Source organism: Glycine max, chromosome 2, assembly GCF_000004515.6.
Source record: "Glycine max cultivar Williams 82 chromosome 2, Glycine_max_v4.0, whole genome shotgun sequence".
Lineage (NCBI taxonomy): Eukaryota > Viridiplantae > Streptophyta > Magnoliopsida > Fabales > Fabaceae > Glycine > Glycine max.
In genome coordinates this window covers 8,708,117-8,723,755 of record NC_016089.4, presented here as the reverse complement: position 1 = coordinate 8,723,755, position 15,639 = coordinate 8,708,117, and the positions used below count along the sequence as shown (strand labels likewise).

At 29.8% G+C, this 15,639-nt stretch overlaps 1 protein-coding gene across 1 annotated transcript; it reads left to right on the top strand.

The window, feature by feature from the left end:
* Positions 1-3,550: 3,550 nt before the first annotated feature.
* Positions 3,551-8,877, top strand: LOC100796330 (uncharacterized WD repeat-containing protein C2A9.03). The gene is made up of 9 exons (XM_003518625.5): positions 3,551-3,885; positions 4,023-4,190; positions 4,326-4,412; positions 4,543-4,683; positions 5,026-5,136; positions 6,162-6,253; positions 6,325-6,430; positions 7,349-7,435; positions 8,244-8,877. Exons 1-9 carry the CDS (start codon positions 3,766-3,768, stop codon positions 8,655-8,657), a joined length of 1,326 nt encoding a protein of 441 aa, XP_003518673.2. The 5' UTR covers positions 3,551-3,765; the 3' UTR covers positions 8,658-8,877.
* The last annotated feature ends 6,762 nt before the right edge of the window (positions 8,878-15,639 follow it).

Below are 15,639 nucleotides of genomic sequence, written 5' to 3'. Positions count from 1 at the left end.
ATCTATGTAATATATCTATTTTTTATTTGTGTGAAGAAATTTTGAAACTTTATATAGGCAAAACTTTTATAGAAACTTAATATAACAAATTATCAATTTTATGTTTATCTTCTAGATTTTAGACTACAATTTTATTTATTAAAATTGATTTATTAAAATTATATAATCAAGTAATTCTAACATTTCACTCTCAATGAATAAGATTATTAATATATTTAATTTATTTTTAAAAAGCATACATTCAATTTATCTCGTAATGTTGAATAAAAAAAAATCTTATAACGTTATTAATCTTAAATAGAATTTAAATAATATAATTTTGAAAAACTTCATGCACTGTCAATAATATTCTATAAAAAACATATACTTGAAAAAAATATAATTTTTTATATAATCTAATATTTTGATCGGAGTGTTATTTATTTCTCTTACTACTTTTTTTCTAAATATTTTCAATTTTTAAAATAAATAAAGATTATCAATATCATAATATTCATTAAACTTTTTTTTATATGTGAAAATCAAAGATAGTATCAAGTGACCTTAGTCAAGTGACTTCCCTCTTGACTTTTTAAGATTAAGATTATATTTTTGCAATGTATCCTCATTTATAATTTATAATTTATATATTCATAATTAGTTGCTTCCGCATTCATACCTATTAAAATTGATGTTATATAATTTTTTAAAAATATACTAAAATATGGATTGTTTGATTACTTTCTTATTATTGTTCAATTTTGAGAAAATTTCACACAAAAAATCTTGATAATATATAGATATAATTCAATGGTTGGGTCGATATCTTTAATAAGAGGGGAATCAAATTATACCCGTATAATTTTGATTAACTATTACATTGTTCAATAAGTTTCAATTGAATAATATTTTCTTAAAAAATGACTATTTTATTAAAAGATCCTTTCACTTAGATCATATACAAAAAAATTCATATTATAGTTGTGTTATATCTATTATGTGAAATTGTTTAAGTTATAGAGTCCATATAATTTCGATAGAATTTGTTTTGAAGATGACAAAAGACTATGTTAAAAGATTATCAATATGTGAATGAGAATTCGAGAAGTTGAATTGGTTATCAAAGAAATTCATTTGGATAGAAATTGATGTTTTCGACAAGTCTATTAAAACATGTGGAATTTGAAAGTGTTTAGAAGCATGATCCTTTCAAAATTCAAAATAATAGTTGTAGCCATTATTGGAAGAAGTTATGAATATCATTAGATCATGTATCCAGGAAAATGTTATATACGTATCAAAATCATAAAATTCAACCATTAATATTAGAAGTATATAAATAAGGTCATCCACAATCATTTTCAATAGATTGAATCATTTTCACTTAAATCACACATCAAAATTAACTACTGGTTAAGAGATCAAGCATGTATTCATTCTCAATTTTAATAAATTTATGTTTACTTTATTTTACTGCATCTTGGTTGATTTAGTTTTATTTGATAAATGAATCCATAATCTATAGCAAGACATTGAGTGAAACCCAATCACAACATCACAATTAAGTAAACTAATGTTATCATAAATTATAAAGACTTAATGATGACAATGAGATTGTAACAATTAATTTTTTTTTTTATAATTCATGTATTTAAATTATGTCTAGACCTTGAACTTTTCAAGTTATGTTTTTAATGATATATTGTAAACATTTTATATGTGAAGTTAAATAATGATATTAACTTGTAATAAATTATAAGATTTTAATTTAAAAAATATCAATTTGATGATTGTCTATTTTTAATATTTTACCGTTTATTATTTTCCTGTTAAATTTGTAGTTAACCGTTTTTTATGAAAGAAAAAATTAAGAATCATTTTTTTCTTCTATATATACGTTATAAAAGTTTATATTTTTTACTCCATTCTCTTCCCTACTTGTTTACCTTTTTGGTTTTTTCTCTTTTTTTCTCATTTTTGCTAACTTTTTTAAGACTTGAAGTTGAAGTCAATTGTCAACTGGATAATTAATATGTATCAAATTATTGTAATTAAAAAACTTGTAATTCTCTCCATTTTCATGTTATATTGTTTGATTATTTATTCTTATTGAATATTATTAACAATATTTATAATGGTTGTTATTGCTGATTTTTTTAAAAATTAAAATTATTTAAATCTTATATAAAATCAACAATATTATAAAATAAATTAAATGAATTAACTATTTTATTTATTGAGGATGAAATATTAGAATTATTAAATTATAAAATATTAATAAATGATTTTACCACTCAAAACAATAAAAAATTAATATAAAACTAATATTTTATTAAATTTTTTTTCATAAATTTTACCTTAAATTCTAATTTCTCTAGACACGACTCTGTCCATAAGCATAAGTTTAATCCAGAAAAGACATGTACACATTCAGCAAACAACGATATGCATAGTCGAACCTGACCCCGATTCTTTGAGTAATTTAGCACATTTTTTTCATGAACACGTGGTGTATTCTTTTGTAGCAAATGTAGATTTTCTAGTGCACACTAACTCATTAAAGTAACCACCTTCATTAATTAAATTGAATTAAAATTGGATTTTGTAACTAATGTCTTTAAGACATTAATTATTAATATAAGAAAACTTAAAAATAGTCACCAACAATAAAATTTTGTACATTCTAATAAAAATATTTTTTTAGTTTTTTTGAAAGATTTTCTTTCAATTTTTTAACTAATATTTTAGAACACTAATTAACATTTGTCTTAAAAGTTATAATTAAGGTTAATTGCATGGTTCTTTTACCTATCTAGCCAGAAGATGAATTAGATTCAGAAGTTACCGTTCCTTTGTACTAACAAGTACTATCACTGTTTAATTTAAGTTCACTTTTACCATAATAATAATTTGATAAGATGAATTTGAAAATTCATCTACTTCAATAAAGAATCATCCATGATTAGAGAAATTTAAAAGCAAATTATGGCACTATGCTAAAAACAAAGAAAGAAAAACAAACATCCTTAAGGTCCCACGAGGTTGTCATCATCTCCTTTTTCGTCCACACACAGCACAATGCTCCTTTACTCAGTTCACATCCACATTCCCATCGCAATTCGCAAAGCAATAATATATACCCATTCCGTTCCCCTGCCTTGGTAATTATAAGATATGAATCATAGGATTTGTAAACCAATGTAATATTTTTTTTTATTTTTATATGCATCTATTCAATATAGAGTGAATTAACTGTTTACCGAGACCCATAAAATTTAGTTTTTAATAAGAAAACTGTGTTAAAACACATGTAATTTATATTCTTTTAAGATCTTAACATCTTATTAAATAGTATCGTAACGGCTTTAATTAAGAAAAATGTGATATACTTTATTATATATTTTTAATTTCTTAAAACTAAATATTATGCTTTTTCTTACAAGATTTATAACGTTTCTTTTGGACCTACATATTAAAAACAAAACAATAATTGCTTTCTTATAAATGATTTAAAAATATATTAAAATACTAAGATATAAAATATTTATATAGATATTTTAATTTTTTCAAAGCACACGTTACAGAAGAAACCCTTTAATCCCATTTATTGTTGCTTTCTTTTGTTCCTTCGCTTAGAAATTTTTATTGATATATTAAGATGCAGGAGAAGAGGTAACCGTGTTTGTTCATTCACCTTTCCTAATCCTAGAACAAACAAACGAACGAACGAAGACACTGCAATCTAGAAAAAAAAAAAGGTTCGAACTTTGATGCACGAAAGCCTTCATGTCCGATCATGACATGTACCCTTTAGATCACAAGGACGAAGACGATTTCTTTGACGAAATTGATGACCAAAACCATGGTGGGGGTGTTGGGGATGCTGCTCTTGATGAATATGAGATGGTTTGTTTCTTTCTTTTCCTTTTTCTTTTTAGGTTTGCATTCTTATATTTATTTTTTGAGTTGTTTTATGTATTCATGTATGTATTCATTGAACTTGGAGAAAATTGGGTTTTTGATGTCTTTGGTGATTGGAACAGCTTACTAAGGTGACTGATACATCAGCTGCTCAAGCAAGAAAGGGAAAGGATATTCAGGGAATTCCATGGGAGAGGTTGAACATATCAAGGGAGAGGTACAGATTGACAAGGCTTGAGCAATATAGGAATTTTGAGAACATTCTTACATCTGGGGATGCTGTGGACAAGGTCTTTTTCTTTTTCTGTTTCCTCTTTGTCCTTTGTTTGGGGTTGTTGTGGAGCATGGAAATAGAATCAGAATTTGTTTCACAAATGTTTTGATGTTCAAAAGTTTACTTCTTTTTTTCCCTATTGGGGTCCCAGGAGTGTAAGCAAATGGAGAAGGGTGGCAATTACTATGAATTCTTCTATAATACAAGAATGGTTAAGCCTACCATCCTTCATTTTCAGGTTTGTTGACTTTTTCATGTGCTGCATGCACCTAATATTTTCCTGCTTTTGGAATGGTTAAGCCTAATGTAATGACTTTTACTGAAGAAAAAAAATATAGTTTAATGTCATATTTGTTTGTGGGATGCAGCTGAGAAACTTAGTATGGGCAACTTCAAAACATGATGTCTATCTTATCTCCAACTACTCAGTTAATCACTGGTCATCATTAAGTGGTAATTTGTCTGAGATAATCAATTTTGCTGGGCATGTGGCCCCGACCCCTACTAAGGTAATGCAGTGTCTTACACAACCTTGTTCATCTATAAAGAAAGAGGAATGAGTGTTACTTGCATTTTTTCATGCTTATTAATGCAACACTTATGTGGAACCTGCAATTTTTATAAATCATAAGAAACTTACAGCTGTTCAATATACGTGTGTCATGTGTGGTTACTGGTTAATGAATTGGAGAACATAACATGGTTCATTTGAGAATTTCTTGTAGTTAAGTGTGTTAATTATGATTAATTTTATACAGGAACACAATTTAAATGGCTTCAATAGTGCTTTACTTAAGTATACATATGTAATTTCTTTGCTTTACTTAATTATGCATTCTTTGGTCTTGTAGAGATATGCAGGAAATTTGTTGGAAGGATTTTCTCAGACCCAGATTAGCACATTAGCCGTCAAGGATAATCTTCTTGTTGCTGGTGGCTTCCAAGGAGAGCTTACTTGTAAGGTGAGTCTACGTGATTTGTTCCTTATCGTATACATGTTCTTTAGGCTTCTGATACTTCATTGAATGATAAGTAACTTCTTTAGGCTACAGATACATCTCTCTCTTGGGGGCAGGGGACTGCTATTGTAGTTACTTCACTTGCCAATATGATTATTTAAAATGAGGAAATAATGTCTGGTATGCCACTTTTTATTTTTCCATGCTTGTTCCCTGGGATGTGGGTTGCTGTGAACAAATTCTCCCGTGGCAAATGTAGGGCAGGTGGTTAGAGAGGGCTACACATTCATTAAAAGAATTGCAGGTTATCAGTATGGAATCAGTGATCTGGAGGGTTTGGTTGATATGTGGTTCCTTGCATTAAGTTACTAAAACTTTGAGTCTAAACTCACTCTTGTGAAAACCTTATCTTTTATATTTTCCTTATGATCCTTGTATGTACTAAAGAGGAACACATTTTTCTTTAGATTTTCATTTCTGGCAGATTCCCTGTTAAATATTGTTGAACTTTTTGACTTTGGAGAGTAATATCTAGAGGTAAGATTGAATCTTGGGAAACAAAAGGCCTGTTTGACCAGTTTGGTTCAAAATACCACCTTGTTTACACTTTAATAAATGGGTACCTCTGCTTGTGAGGAGTTTTGTCTCCCTTATTTCTACTTTTCCTGTTTCTGTCACAATCACTTCTCAATCAAGCTCCACTTAATAGCCTAAGATTAACTTGTAGTTAATCACACTTGCTTTTGGGGGTCAAACCTTCCTTAATTCACGGGGCTTGCCTTAATAGATATTCATGATTCTATGATCTCGGTGCTTGTTCCTCTCTTTCTTCTCTTGTGGCTTGCTTCTGTCTGGTTTGGCAATATATACTTAGTGTGTGTGTGTATATATATATTAATTTATTCATTTTATTGGATATGTAGTAGGAATTATTGCTGCTACACAAGCCTGCTACTTCTCTCTGTTTCTCTAGTTTGTCCTATTAGGATTATGTTGGATGCAGCTTATAATGTCTATATTGAATGCAGCGTTTGAATAAGAAAGGAGTAAGCTTTTGTACACGGACCACACATGATGATAATGCTATAACAAATGCAATTGAAATATATGGCAGCTTGAGGTATTTTTCGTACCAAGTTTATTTGTCTCAGTTTGGAACATGAACATTGCTTGACATGGAAACTTTTGCAGTGGTGCAACTCATATTATTGCTTCCAATAATGATTGTGGTGTGAGAGAATATGACACAGAAAGGTTTCAGCCTTTGAATAACTTCCAGTTCTCTTGGCCGGTGAATGTGAGCACTCTCTATGCAATCTGACTGATGCAGTATATTTTTTTATTTTCTTTTCCTTTTTTAGCTAATTATTCTCCCATTCAGGTTCTTTTCAACTTTCCTCTCTTATACTGTTGTATTTTTTTTGTTATTTTCTTTAGTTGATTAGAAAAAAAATTGTATAAGGAGTAGAGAGAAAACAGATAAAAAAGATGCAGGATAAGAACTCAGAACTGATAAATAAAATCAAAACAGAGACACAAAAGTTGAAGTCCTATAACTATAAAACTAGTTAGTGTAGAAAAGCTGTCCAATCTCTTTGTATATATTATATGTTGATTCCATGAAATAATACATGTGCTGAAGACCATAGGGAAGCCACACACACACTTCTATCTATAGCAAATTTAGAGGATATGATGCACCCTTATAGATTGAAGCATTCCTTTCCAGTCACATACACTACACCTCACAAACCACACAGGGCCATATTGTTTTGATTTTCATTTTAATTCTTATTTCCAAACCCTTGAAAGTGGGCATGAAGAAACTGATCCAAACAACTAGGTTAAGTTCATCTCTAGCTGGAAAAAATTTACCTTAGAAGAAGCTTTGGATTTCCAAATTGAATTATCTAGGGAAAGCTTTCCCTTGTAGGAAAATAAATGAGAAATTGAAGATTTGCATGAAAATTTGAAAAATACCAGAAGAATCCAGGTTCCAAATTCCATATCTTGATTAGAATGAAAGGCAGCATAATCAAGTAAAGCAAAGAAGAATTGAATTTGACTAGTTTCTCTATTGTTCAAATTTCTTGTACTCTTTGATTGTCTTAAACTGATTTTCTTGTTTCAAGCATGGCAGTTGCATTAACAACTTATTTATAATTTATATTTTATATGTACTTCCTTGATTCCTAACCATTTGCTCTTGATACAGCACACATCAATCAGTCCAGACCGGAAGCTTATGACTGTTGTTGGAGATAACCTAGATGGACTGCTAGTGGATCCTCAAAATGGGAAGGTACATAGTTCCACTGAACATGCATCTATTGGAAATTTCTTTTCAAGTACATTTTTTCCTACTTTTCCCGGGGAATATTCTGTTGCTGTCTTTGGTTTAGTTCATGCATTTGCTAATGGATCAAATCCTTTAGTTTTTTTTTCCTAAATTTATGTCTACGATTCTTTTTGTGACGGAGAATGATTCATATGGTTGTGAAGCTGGAAAAGTTTCATATTTGGCTTGTATGTAGATTTGTAAATGCTAGAGAAAACTAACATTTATCCTTTCATTAGCTTGGAATTTTCTTTATCTTAAATTATTGGTAGAAAGTTGGAAAATATTTTGCAGTTTTTTTGTTAAAATAAGTCCCTAGCTCTTTGTTACTTTTGGAAGCATGCCTTTAGATTCAGGAGGGGTAATCATTTTAGATCTTCCTTATTCCTTTGGTTATCAATTTTTGTGAATTATTTTGATCAATTTGAATCTAGTTCCTTGTACTTATCATAATTTTTTATGTGCATGTTGCTGATCTATCTATCTTTAGTTTAAATTGATCATACGAGGAGAAAATGTGAAACAAGTAAAACTTTCTTTGAACATATATGCTATGATATGGCCGCATGGGTACTCATTGTTAAACATCTCCAAGGGATAGTGAATGCATGCTAGATATGAAACGGGCTGGGAATGGGAGATAGTGTTTCAAAATACGAATGCAATGAAATTAAGCACTATGTAGTTACTTTTAGCTTTATACTTTCCCAAACAACAGCATACCATGCTGAAGAAACTTCCACTAACTTCTGAGGCTTGTTTGATTTTTTAGACTGTTGCCAATTTGGTTGGTCATCGAGATTACTCTTTCGCTTCTGCGTGGCATCCCGATGGATGTACCTTTGCAACGGGGAATCAGGATAAGACTTGCAGAGTATGGGATGTTAGACACTTATCATCTCCTACTGCCATTCTCAAGAATAACCTAGGGGCAACCCGGTCTATTCGGTTTTCTTCGGATGGTCAATATATGGTGGTTGCTGAGCCTGCAGATTTTGTGCATGTTTATAGCACGAAAGCAGACTACAGAAAACGTCAAGAGATTGATTTCTTTGGGGAAATTTCTGGGGTTTCTCTGAGCCCTGATGATGAGTGTATGTATATTGGAATTTGGGACCGGACTTATGCAAGCTTACTTCAGTATAATAGGAAGCACCAATATAAATATCTTGATGCCTACTGTTGATCTTGATTTCTGCTTGTTTGATTTAGGAATATCATGTTGATTTTTAGAGAAGTTTAAGATTCTAGATCCTTTCCATTTGTTTTTCGCAGTACTCTATGTTGGTCAGTCTGATTAATCAAGACCACAGCATCATCATAAGATATCTGTACAATGAAATCATGTCTCACCTTCCTTGTATTTCTGAGTTTCTGATGTGAATGCCACCAGCAGAAATCGCAAATTGCATGGTATTAATGTTAAGTACATTGTCTTCATGTCTGCATCCTACAATGGATAATAACATAGCATGGCTTACTTTTATTCGGAAAGCAAATGGTGCTCGGTTAAGTAACTTCTTAGGAGTAAATGCGCCTTGGCATTGGCTGTTAAATGTTCTTTTTCTGGATATTGTGTTTGAATGATTATTTTGAAAAAACTTAGTAACATTCTTTATTATTAGACAAGTTTTACGAAAATGTCACTAATAAAAAGTGAGTGCAAGTTAATTAGTGAAGTGTATATGGAATGTGTTTATCAAATATAGAGATTATATTGGGAATGGTATGTTAAATTGTTAATGGCATTTATCTCGTTCTCTTTACAGTTTTTAAGTAATTTTTGAAGGAAACATCATTGCTTTGTGCATACTGTATAAATTGAAATTTATAAAAACGGAAAGGAAAAAAAAGTAGAAAAATGTCTGGCTATATCTGGAAAGGAAACAGAAAAATTAATATAAAGAAGCACAGGAATCTCAAATCATTTGAATGCCACTCATTTCATCAAACAAGTGATTAAAAGCAGTAGATAAAAGTGATCTTTCTTTCAAGCATCATTTCAGGATTTTTAGCGTGTTTGGTTCTATGTTTTAGATGCAATTTTCAAAAGCTAATAGTAATTCATAGCTTCCACGTTTCAAGCCTAATTCTTACATCTTCAATGATCAAACACGTTACTTAAAGGACTATTTTTGCTCATTCTGTTCTCAACCTTCATAGCTTTGAGACATCCACTACAAAAAATGACTACTTTGGCTGTTATGGTATGTTTACAATTCAAAAATTGAGAAAATGAATTCTTAGCACGTAATCATTTTTAGGAGTTTTGTATTTTAAAGCTTGAGTATAAATCTAGGGATTTCATCTTCAAAGAGTCTTCTGAAATCTTGATAAATTGGTTAGCTATAATCTCCTTGGTAATTTTAAAGTAGTTTTATGAGCAATTTAGCCTATCTTTGCTTTACCTTGGTCAGCCCTTAGACCTTAGTGGATAGTGATGATAATTATTTGTTTTTAATATTTTCATGAATTTTATTTTAATTAATTTGTTTTGATATTCTTGACTAAAATTATTTAATTGGCTACCAAATAAAGGAGGCCTTCAAAAGAAATATATCCGGTAGTATGGTTTGAAATTGAAACTATTAGTAGTTTATTAAATTATAATAAGGGGCGGGTTATATAGACTCAATGGGAACATAACAACCACAATGAAATCAGAAGACAAACACGTGGATGATTTTCGAGGAGCTAATTTTTTTTTTCTTTTTTTTGAGAAGCTGGTGAGTAATGTTGTACCATATAACATTACTCTTTCTAAATGAAAGTTGCTAAATTGTACGAAACAATTTAGCACGAAAATTCATGGAAACTTAAAATCTAAGGTTCTCCAAGATTTTTATCAAATGCTTTTGTTTTTTTTCTTAAACTTTTTAACCAACCAAAAGAAAACAACTATCCTTGTTCTTATTTTCGTAGAAACTAATTTCGTAGCATATAACATCCCTCTTTCTAAATGAAAGTTGTCAAATCTTACCAAACAATTTAGCTCAAAATGAACAAAAACTTAAATCAATGGTTCTCCATGATTTCCATCAAATGCCTTTATTTTTTTTCCATTTTCTTTTTAATTTTTTAACTAATAAAAAAATAATTATTTCGGGCTTACCTTCGCAGAGACTAATAATTTCGTAACATATAGCAATATAGCATTAGCATTCCTTTTCTAGATTCCAAAGAATGTGGAATAACTCGAACAGTTAGATGGGTCATTTTGATAATCCATTTCATGATATAATTTGAGTAGAACTCGCATTTGTTTGATTTGAAGTCATATATATAAAATGGTGCATCACTATTCTACGTTAAGGGGATTGGATTGCGTAGGATATATGATGAATGTTTGTTTTGGAGCAGGAAGGTGACTAACAATATCCCATTTCTCAGCATCAAGTACCAACTCAAGAGTTTTAAATTTTAACTCACACAATTAATGAAGATAAATCGACTTTATTCAGAATATCAACATTAGGGGTGGGTAAGCGGGCCGGCCAGTCCCGCATAAGGTCCGCCCGCATAAGCCCACATTGGTGGCGGACTTGTTTAATCCGTCCCGTTTCTTACACGGACCAAATAAATTGGTCTGCCCCCGCCCCGCAGACCCCGCGGGTCAAACGGGCCGGTCCGCAGGCCTAGTTTTAAAAGAATTTTAATTTCAATAAAAATATAATACAATCAAATTAAGTTCAATACAAATGTAAATAAAATCTCAATAATTAGTCAATTACATCAATAAAATAAATAATGTCTTAACAAAAGAAAATTCAAGCAATAAATCTAAAATATGAAATTTAAACATCTCCAACAACGAATGGTTTCATATTTGAAGTAGCTTGAGTCTTCTTCATCTCCATATCTTCATCTTCTTTTCCTAAAACTCGAAATAATAATAAATATTAGAATAAAATCAAGTTAAGTGATTAAAAAACAATAATTATTACATATTATTTACCCTGCATATCAAATACTAGTAACCAATTTTTAGTATATATTGTCAACAAGAAGTCTAGTTCGGTATTTGTTAAGCACACGTGAGGAGAAAAAATGTTTTTAGCCTGCTATAACTACTAAATATGATGTGAGCTATTTTTTATAATAAAAATATATTGAAATATCTTTAAAAATATTTATTTAACAATTATTTTTGGCTTAAATGATAAGAATTGATATTTTTATTATTTATGACTTTCAGATATGAAAATGATAGATTAAAAGAGGAAAAAATCAAGAAAATATCAAAAAAGAAGATTTGTAGGAGGTTATCACTTATCTTTTTTATCTTAATCTTTTATTTTTCTTATCTCATCCTTTTTTATCTTTATCATCTTTTAATTTAAATCTTTTATTTTTATCCTTATATCTTTATCTTATCTAATATATTTCTTTATTTGTTATTTTAAAAAAAAATTAAAGTGAAAAAGAGAAAATTAAACCTAATATAATTGGGTCAAGATCACACAAATTAAACTTAATGCGGGTTGCGGGCAACCCGCGGATCCCGTGGGCCAAACCCGCATAGTCCGCGGATTAAGCGGGGCGGGCCCAAAAATATGACATAATCATGGACCGTTTAAAAAAATTGGTTCGTAACTCGCGTGGACCGCGGGCCCCGCGGGTCAGTCCATGGACCTGGGCCCGTTTACCCACCCCTAATCAACATACATGAATTCTTTTAGAAGACTAGGAATCACAATGTGTAGAATTTAGTGAGGGTAATAAAGTATTTGTAGTTACACTACCTGCATTAAAAGAAATTGTATTTAAACTTCATCCGAACAATAAGGTTAGCATTAGTGTTCATATTGATGTGTACACATATACTTGGTCTTATTACTTACATTATAGGTAAATAAATTATTTTAGTGTACCTTAATTCTAACAAGTAAGACAATTTTTTAATATTAAATTAATGAAACAAAAAGTATTAATAACCAGCGCAACATCTAGGTTCTACATACTTAAAGTATCACATGAAAAAAACCTTTTGCCTTAAAAAAAACCTTACTCCTATACGCAAGATTTTTTTTTTCGAATCATTCAAAAATAAAAACAAAACACTTAAGCTCAATATAGAATATAAAGCTTGTGTTGTTTTTGTATATTTTTTTTAAAATGTTAGAATCATGAATATTTTCAAAATTTGATTTTTAATGATTTAATTTTCAATTTTGCGCATGACTTGATAGGTCAAATTTTGTGACAATTGTGATGAGTATGTTTATTTATTTTCTAGATTGAATTCCAGGAAAGCCCAACCCAAATGAGCATGACCCAAAAAGCAGATCTTAATACCCTCTGCATCCGGATTGTGAGAGAAGAGAGGAGCTGAGGAGTAAAGGGAATATTCATATAAATGAGATTTTAATTTTTTTTCTATTAAAATTAATTAAAAAAAAACAACCAAGATTCTTTTAAATTTTAGTATATGTATTAAGCACATTTTTTATAGTGAAATTTTTAGAGAAAGATAATAATGTGTTTGTTGACTCAGTTCAGAGTAGAGAAAATATAAAAAAAAACAAAAATATACATTTATCCTATTATAAAGATATAAGAGAGGCTCTCAAACCTACAAATTATTAAAAGCAAGATCTTGCCTGCATCTTGTTTTGTTCTCCTTGATTAACTCTTTCAATTTTTTTTAACCACAACATTTTCTCATAAGGATTAAACTTTCAAAAGGGGGAGGAATTGAAAATCCCTCTCAAGGTATAGTTGCATAAAATCAGAATTTGATGCACATAATTGGATCTTGTGTTGAAATATAAGGGGACAAAGAAAGAAAATAGGAAGAGAGTGTGTGTAGGGTAGTGAGAAGTGCCCCAAAAGAATCCCGTGAATCAGATTTGGATTTTCTGAGTGAGTTGTGTTGTGACCACCGCCGGTGCCCATCACGCGTAGCCCATGTTGCCTTGGACCCACATCGACTAAAACATATACACATTCCAAATTATTATCTCTTACCCGTGGTCCTCTCAATGAAAACTAGTTGCTATCATCTTAATTTTAAAAACTATTTCATTTTCTTTGATGAACAATAATATTACTGCATGATTTTTTTAGTTTCCATTTACTAATCACTTCATATATTAATCCAATTAATGTCTCTGACTCAATTAGTAACATGAGTTTGTGTAGAAAGACTCCAATTCGATTATCGCATAATACATCCTTAAAAAGTGATAAGCAACTTTAAATATGACTAAATTAATTATATATATATATATATATATATATATATATATATATATATACGAATAATCACTTAATATACATAGTAACTAGCAAAAAAAATTAATCATAAATTTGTAAGTTGGAAGGGAAAAACGGTTCCTTTCAAAAAAAAAAAAGAAGGAAAAAAGCTGTTCAATCTCCCCCATATCATTAAAAGAGGTTTTTATTATAAAAAAAAAAAAAAAGAAGTTCAGTAATTACCACAGCTATTATTACTCTCTATGGCTTGTTTAAAGTTGCCATATCCTTTATGTGATGATCTTAAAAAATAAAAAAAGATTGAAGGAGTATGGGAATCAGAGAATATATAACCATGTTTTCAAAACAAGACTGAACTCATTCAACCAACTATATCATTATTTTATCCCGTTCAAAGAATGGTACTTTCTTTCCCTATTCGATCTTCTCTTTTGTCCGGAATAATTGTTCGTGAGCACTGATTCAAAGCAAAATAGCTGCCCCAAAATAGTGTTATATGATGGTTGGGTAGGGCTCGAATTTGTAAGGTTTACACCATACGTATAATGGAAATATAGAATTCAATTTACAAAAGCAAGTAATTCAATCCTTTAACAAGCATAGAGTTGAAAGTGATAAAATTCTTGTAACTTTATTCCATTTAATTATTGTATTGTATACCTTTTAGGCTCTTTATTTAAGCTTATCTTTAGTACTGACCTAGCTTAGTTGCACACCTATGGGGATCAAGGTTAAAGAACATGTGTTTTCTTAGTTATTACTTATTACTCGAGGTTTTAAGACTAAGATTTGTGTTTTGTATTCTATTTTACTTCATAATCTCAGTTTAATATCACCAACATTATGTGGTTGAATAGTTTGGTCCATCACCGTGTGCTCCTGACAGGATGATGTGTACCTAAGCGCGAATATATGCTTAGTTTGAAACCCTAACAGTCTGAACACAGTGTAATTTTTTATTTTTATTTTTTATCTCATGATGAAAAAAAGGAAAATGAAGAATTTGGCTAAAAGTTATGAGTTTTGAGGAAAAAATAATTAAACCACTTGTAGGAGAGAGAAAACCTTTTGAGAGTGTTAATTAAGGCACCGTATCGATGAGATTGTTATTATTGTGTTCCTATTATTTTTCATAGTCGAAGACATTTTTATTATCTCACTGTGATAACACTGTGTGAAAAAAAGTCAAATTCAAAGATAGTAAGTTATTCATTGGCCTTATATTGGGCAATTTTATTTGATATCTTTGCCAACATGTTTTTTTTTTCCCACAAGAATCCTCTTTTAAAAACAATTTTGTTCAATATACGGTCGAATCAATATAAAATATGGATATATCTCTTAACACAAATTTAAAAGTTGATTACTATGTTGTATGGGACTAATGTCTTCCATTAGAATCAACCCATTGATGGGGATCATTTTGTTTTACAATAGAAGGGACATTTTTTTTAAGGTTTATTGGATTGTTTACAATGATTTGATTCTTGGAATGATATATTTAAGAAAGGTATTTTTTTTTATGTTTTGTTAAATCCACATTTGGTTGATTTTGAACATTAATTTGTTTTAATTGTTAAATAATATTATCTGATATTTTCAGAAATTTCGATTCTCTAGCTTGAATCAAGGACATTGTTTTCAGGAATGTTTCGTAATTTTCTAACACACCCTTGACAAAAACAAATTAAAGTAATAAAAAAGACAACTTAATAATTTACTACGTTCGTTTTTTTTTTTTTGGCAAATTAATTTACTACGTTTGTGGTTGAATATCATTTCAAAATTTGTGCAATACTAATACGCAAATGATTAAAAGCTTTATATACAATACGTACATTTTTCTTATTAATACATTTTAAAAAATATAATGTTAAGAGAATTAAGTTAAAACAAGCACGCGTATAATATGTTGGTTTTTTAACTGTTAATTATTTCATTTTATTATTAAG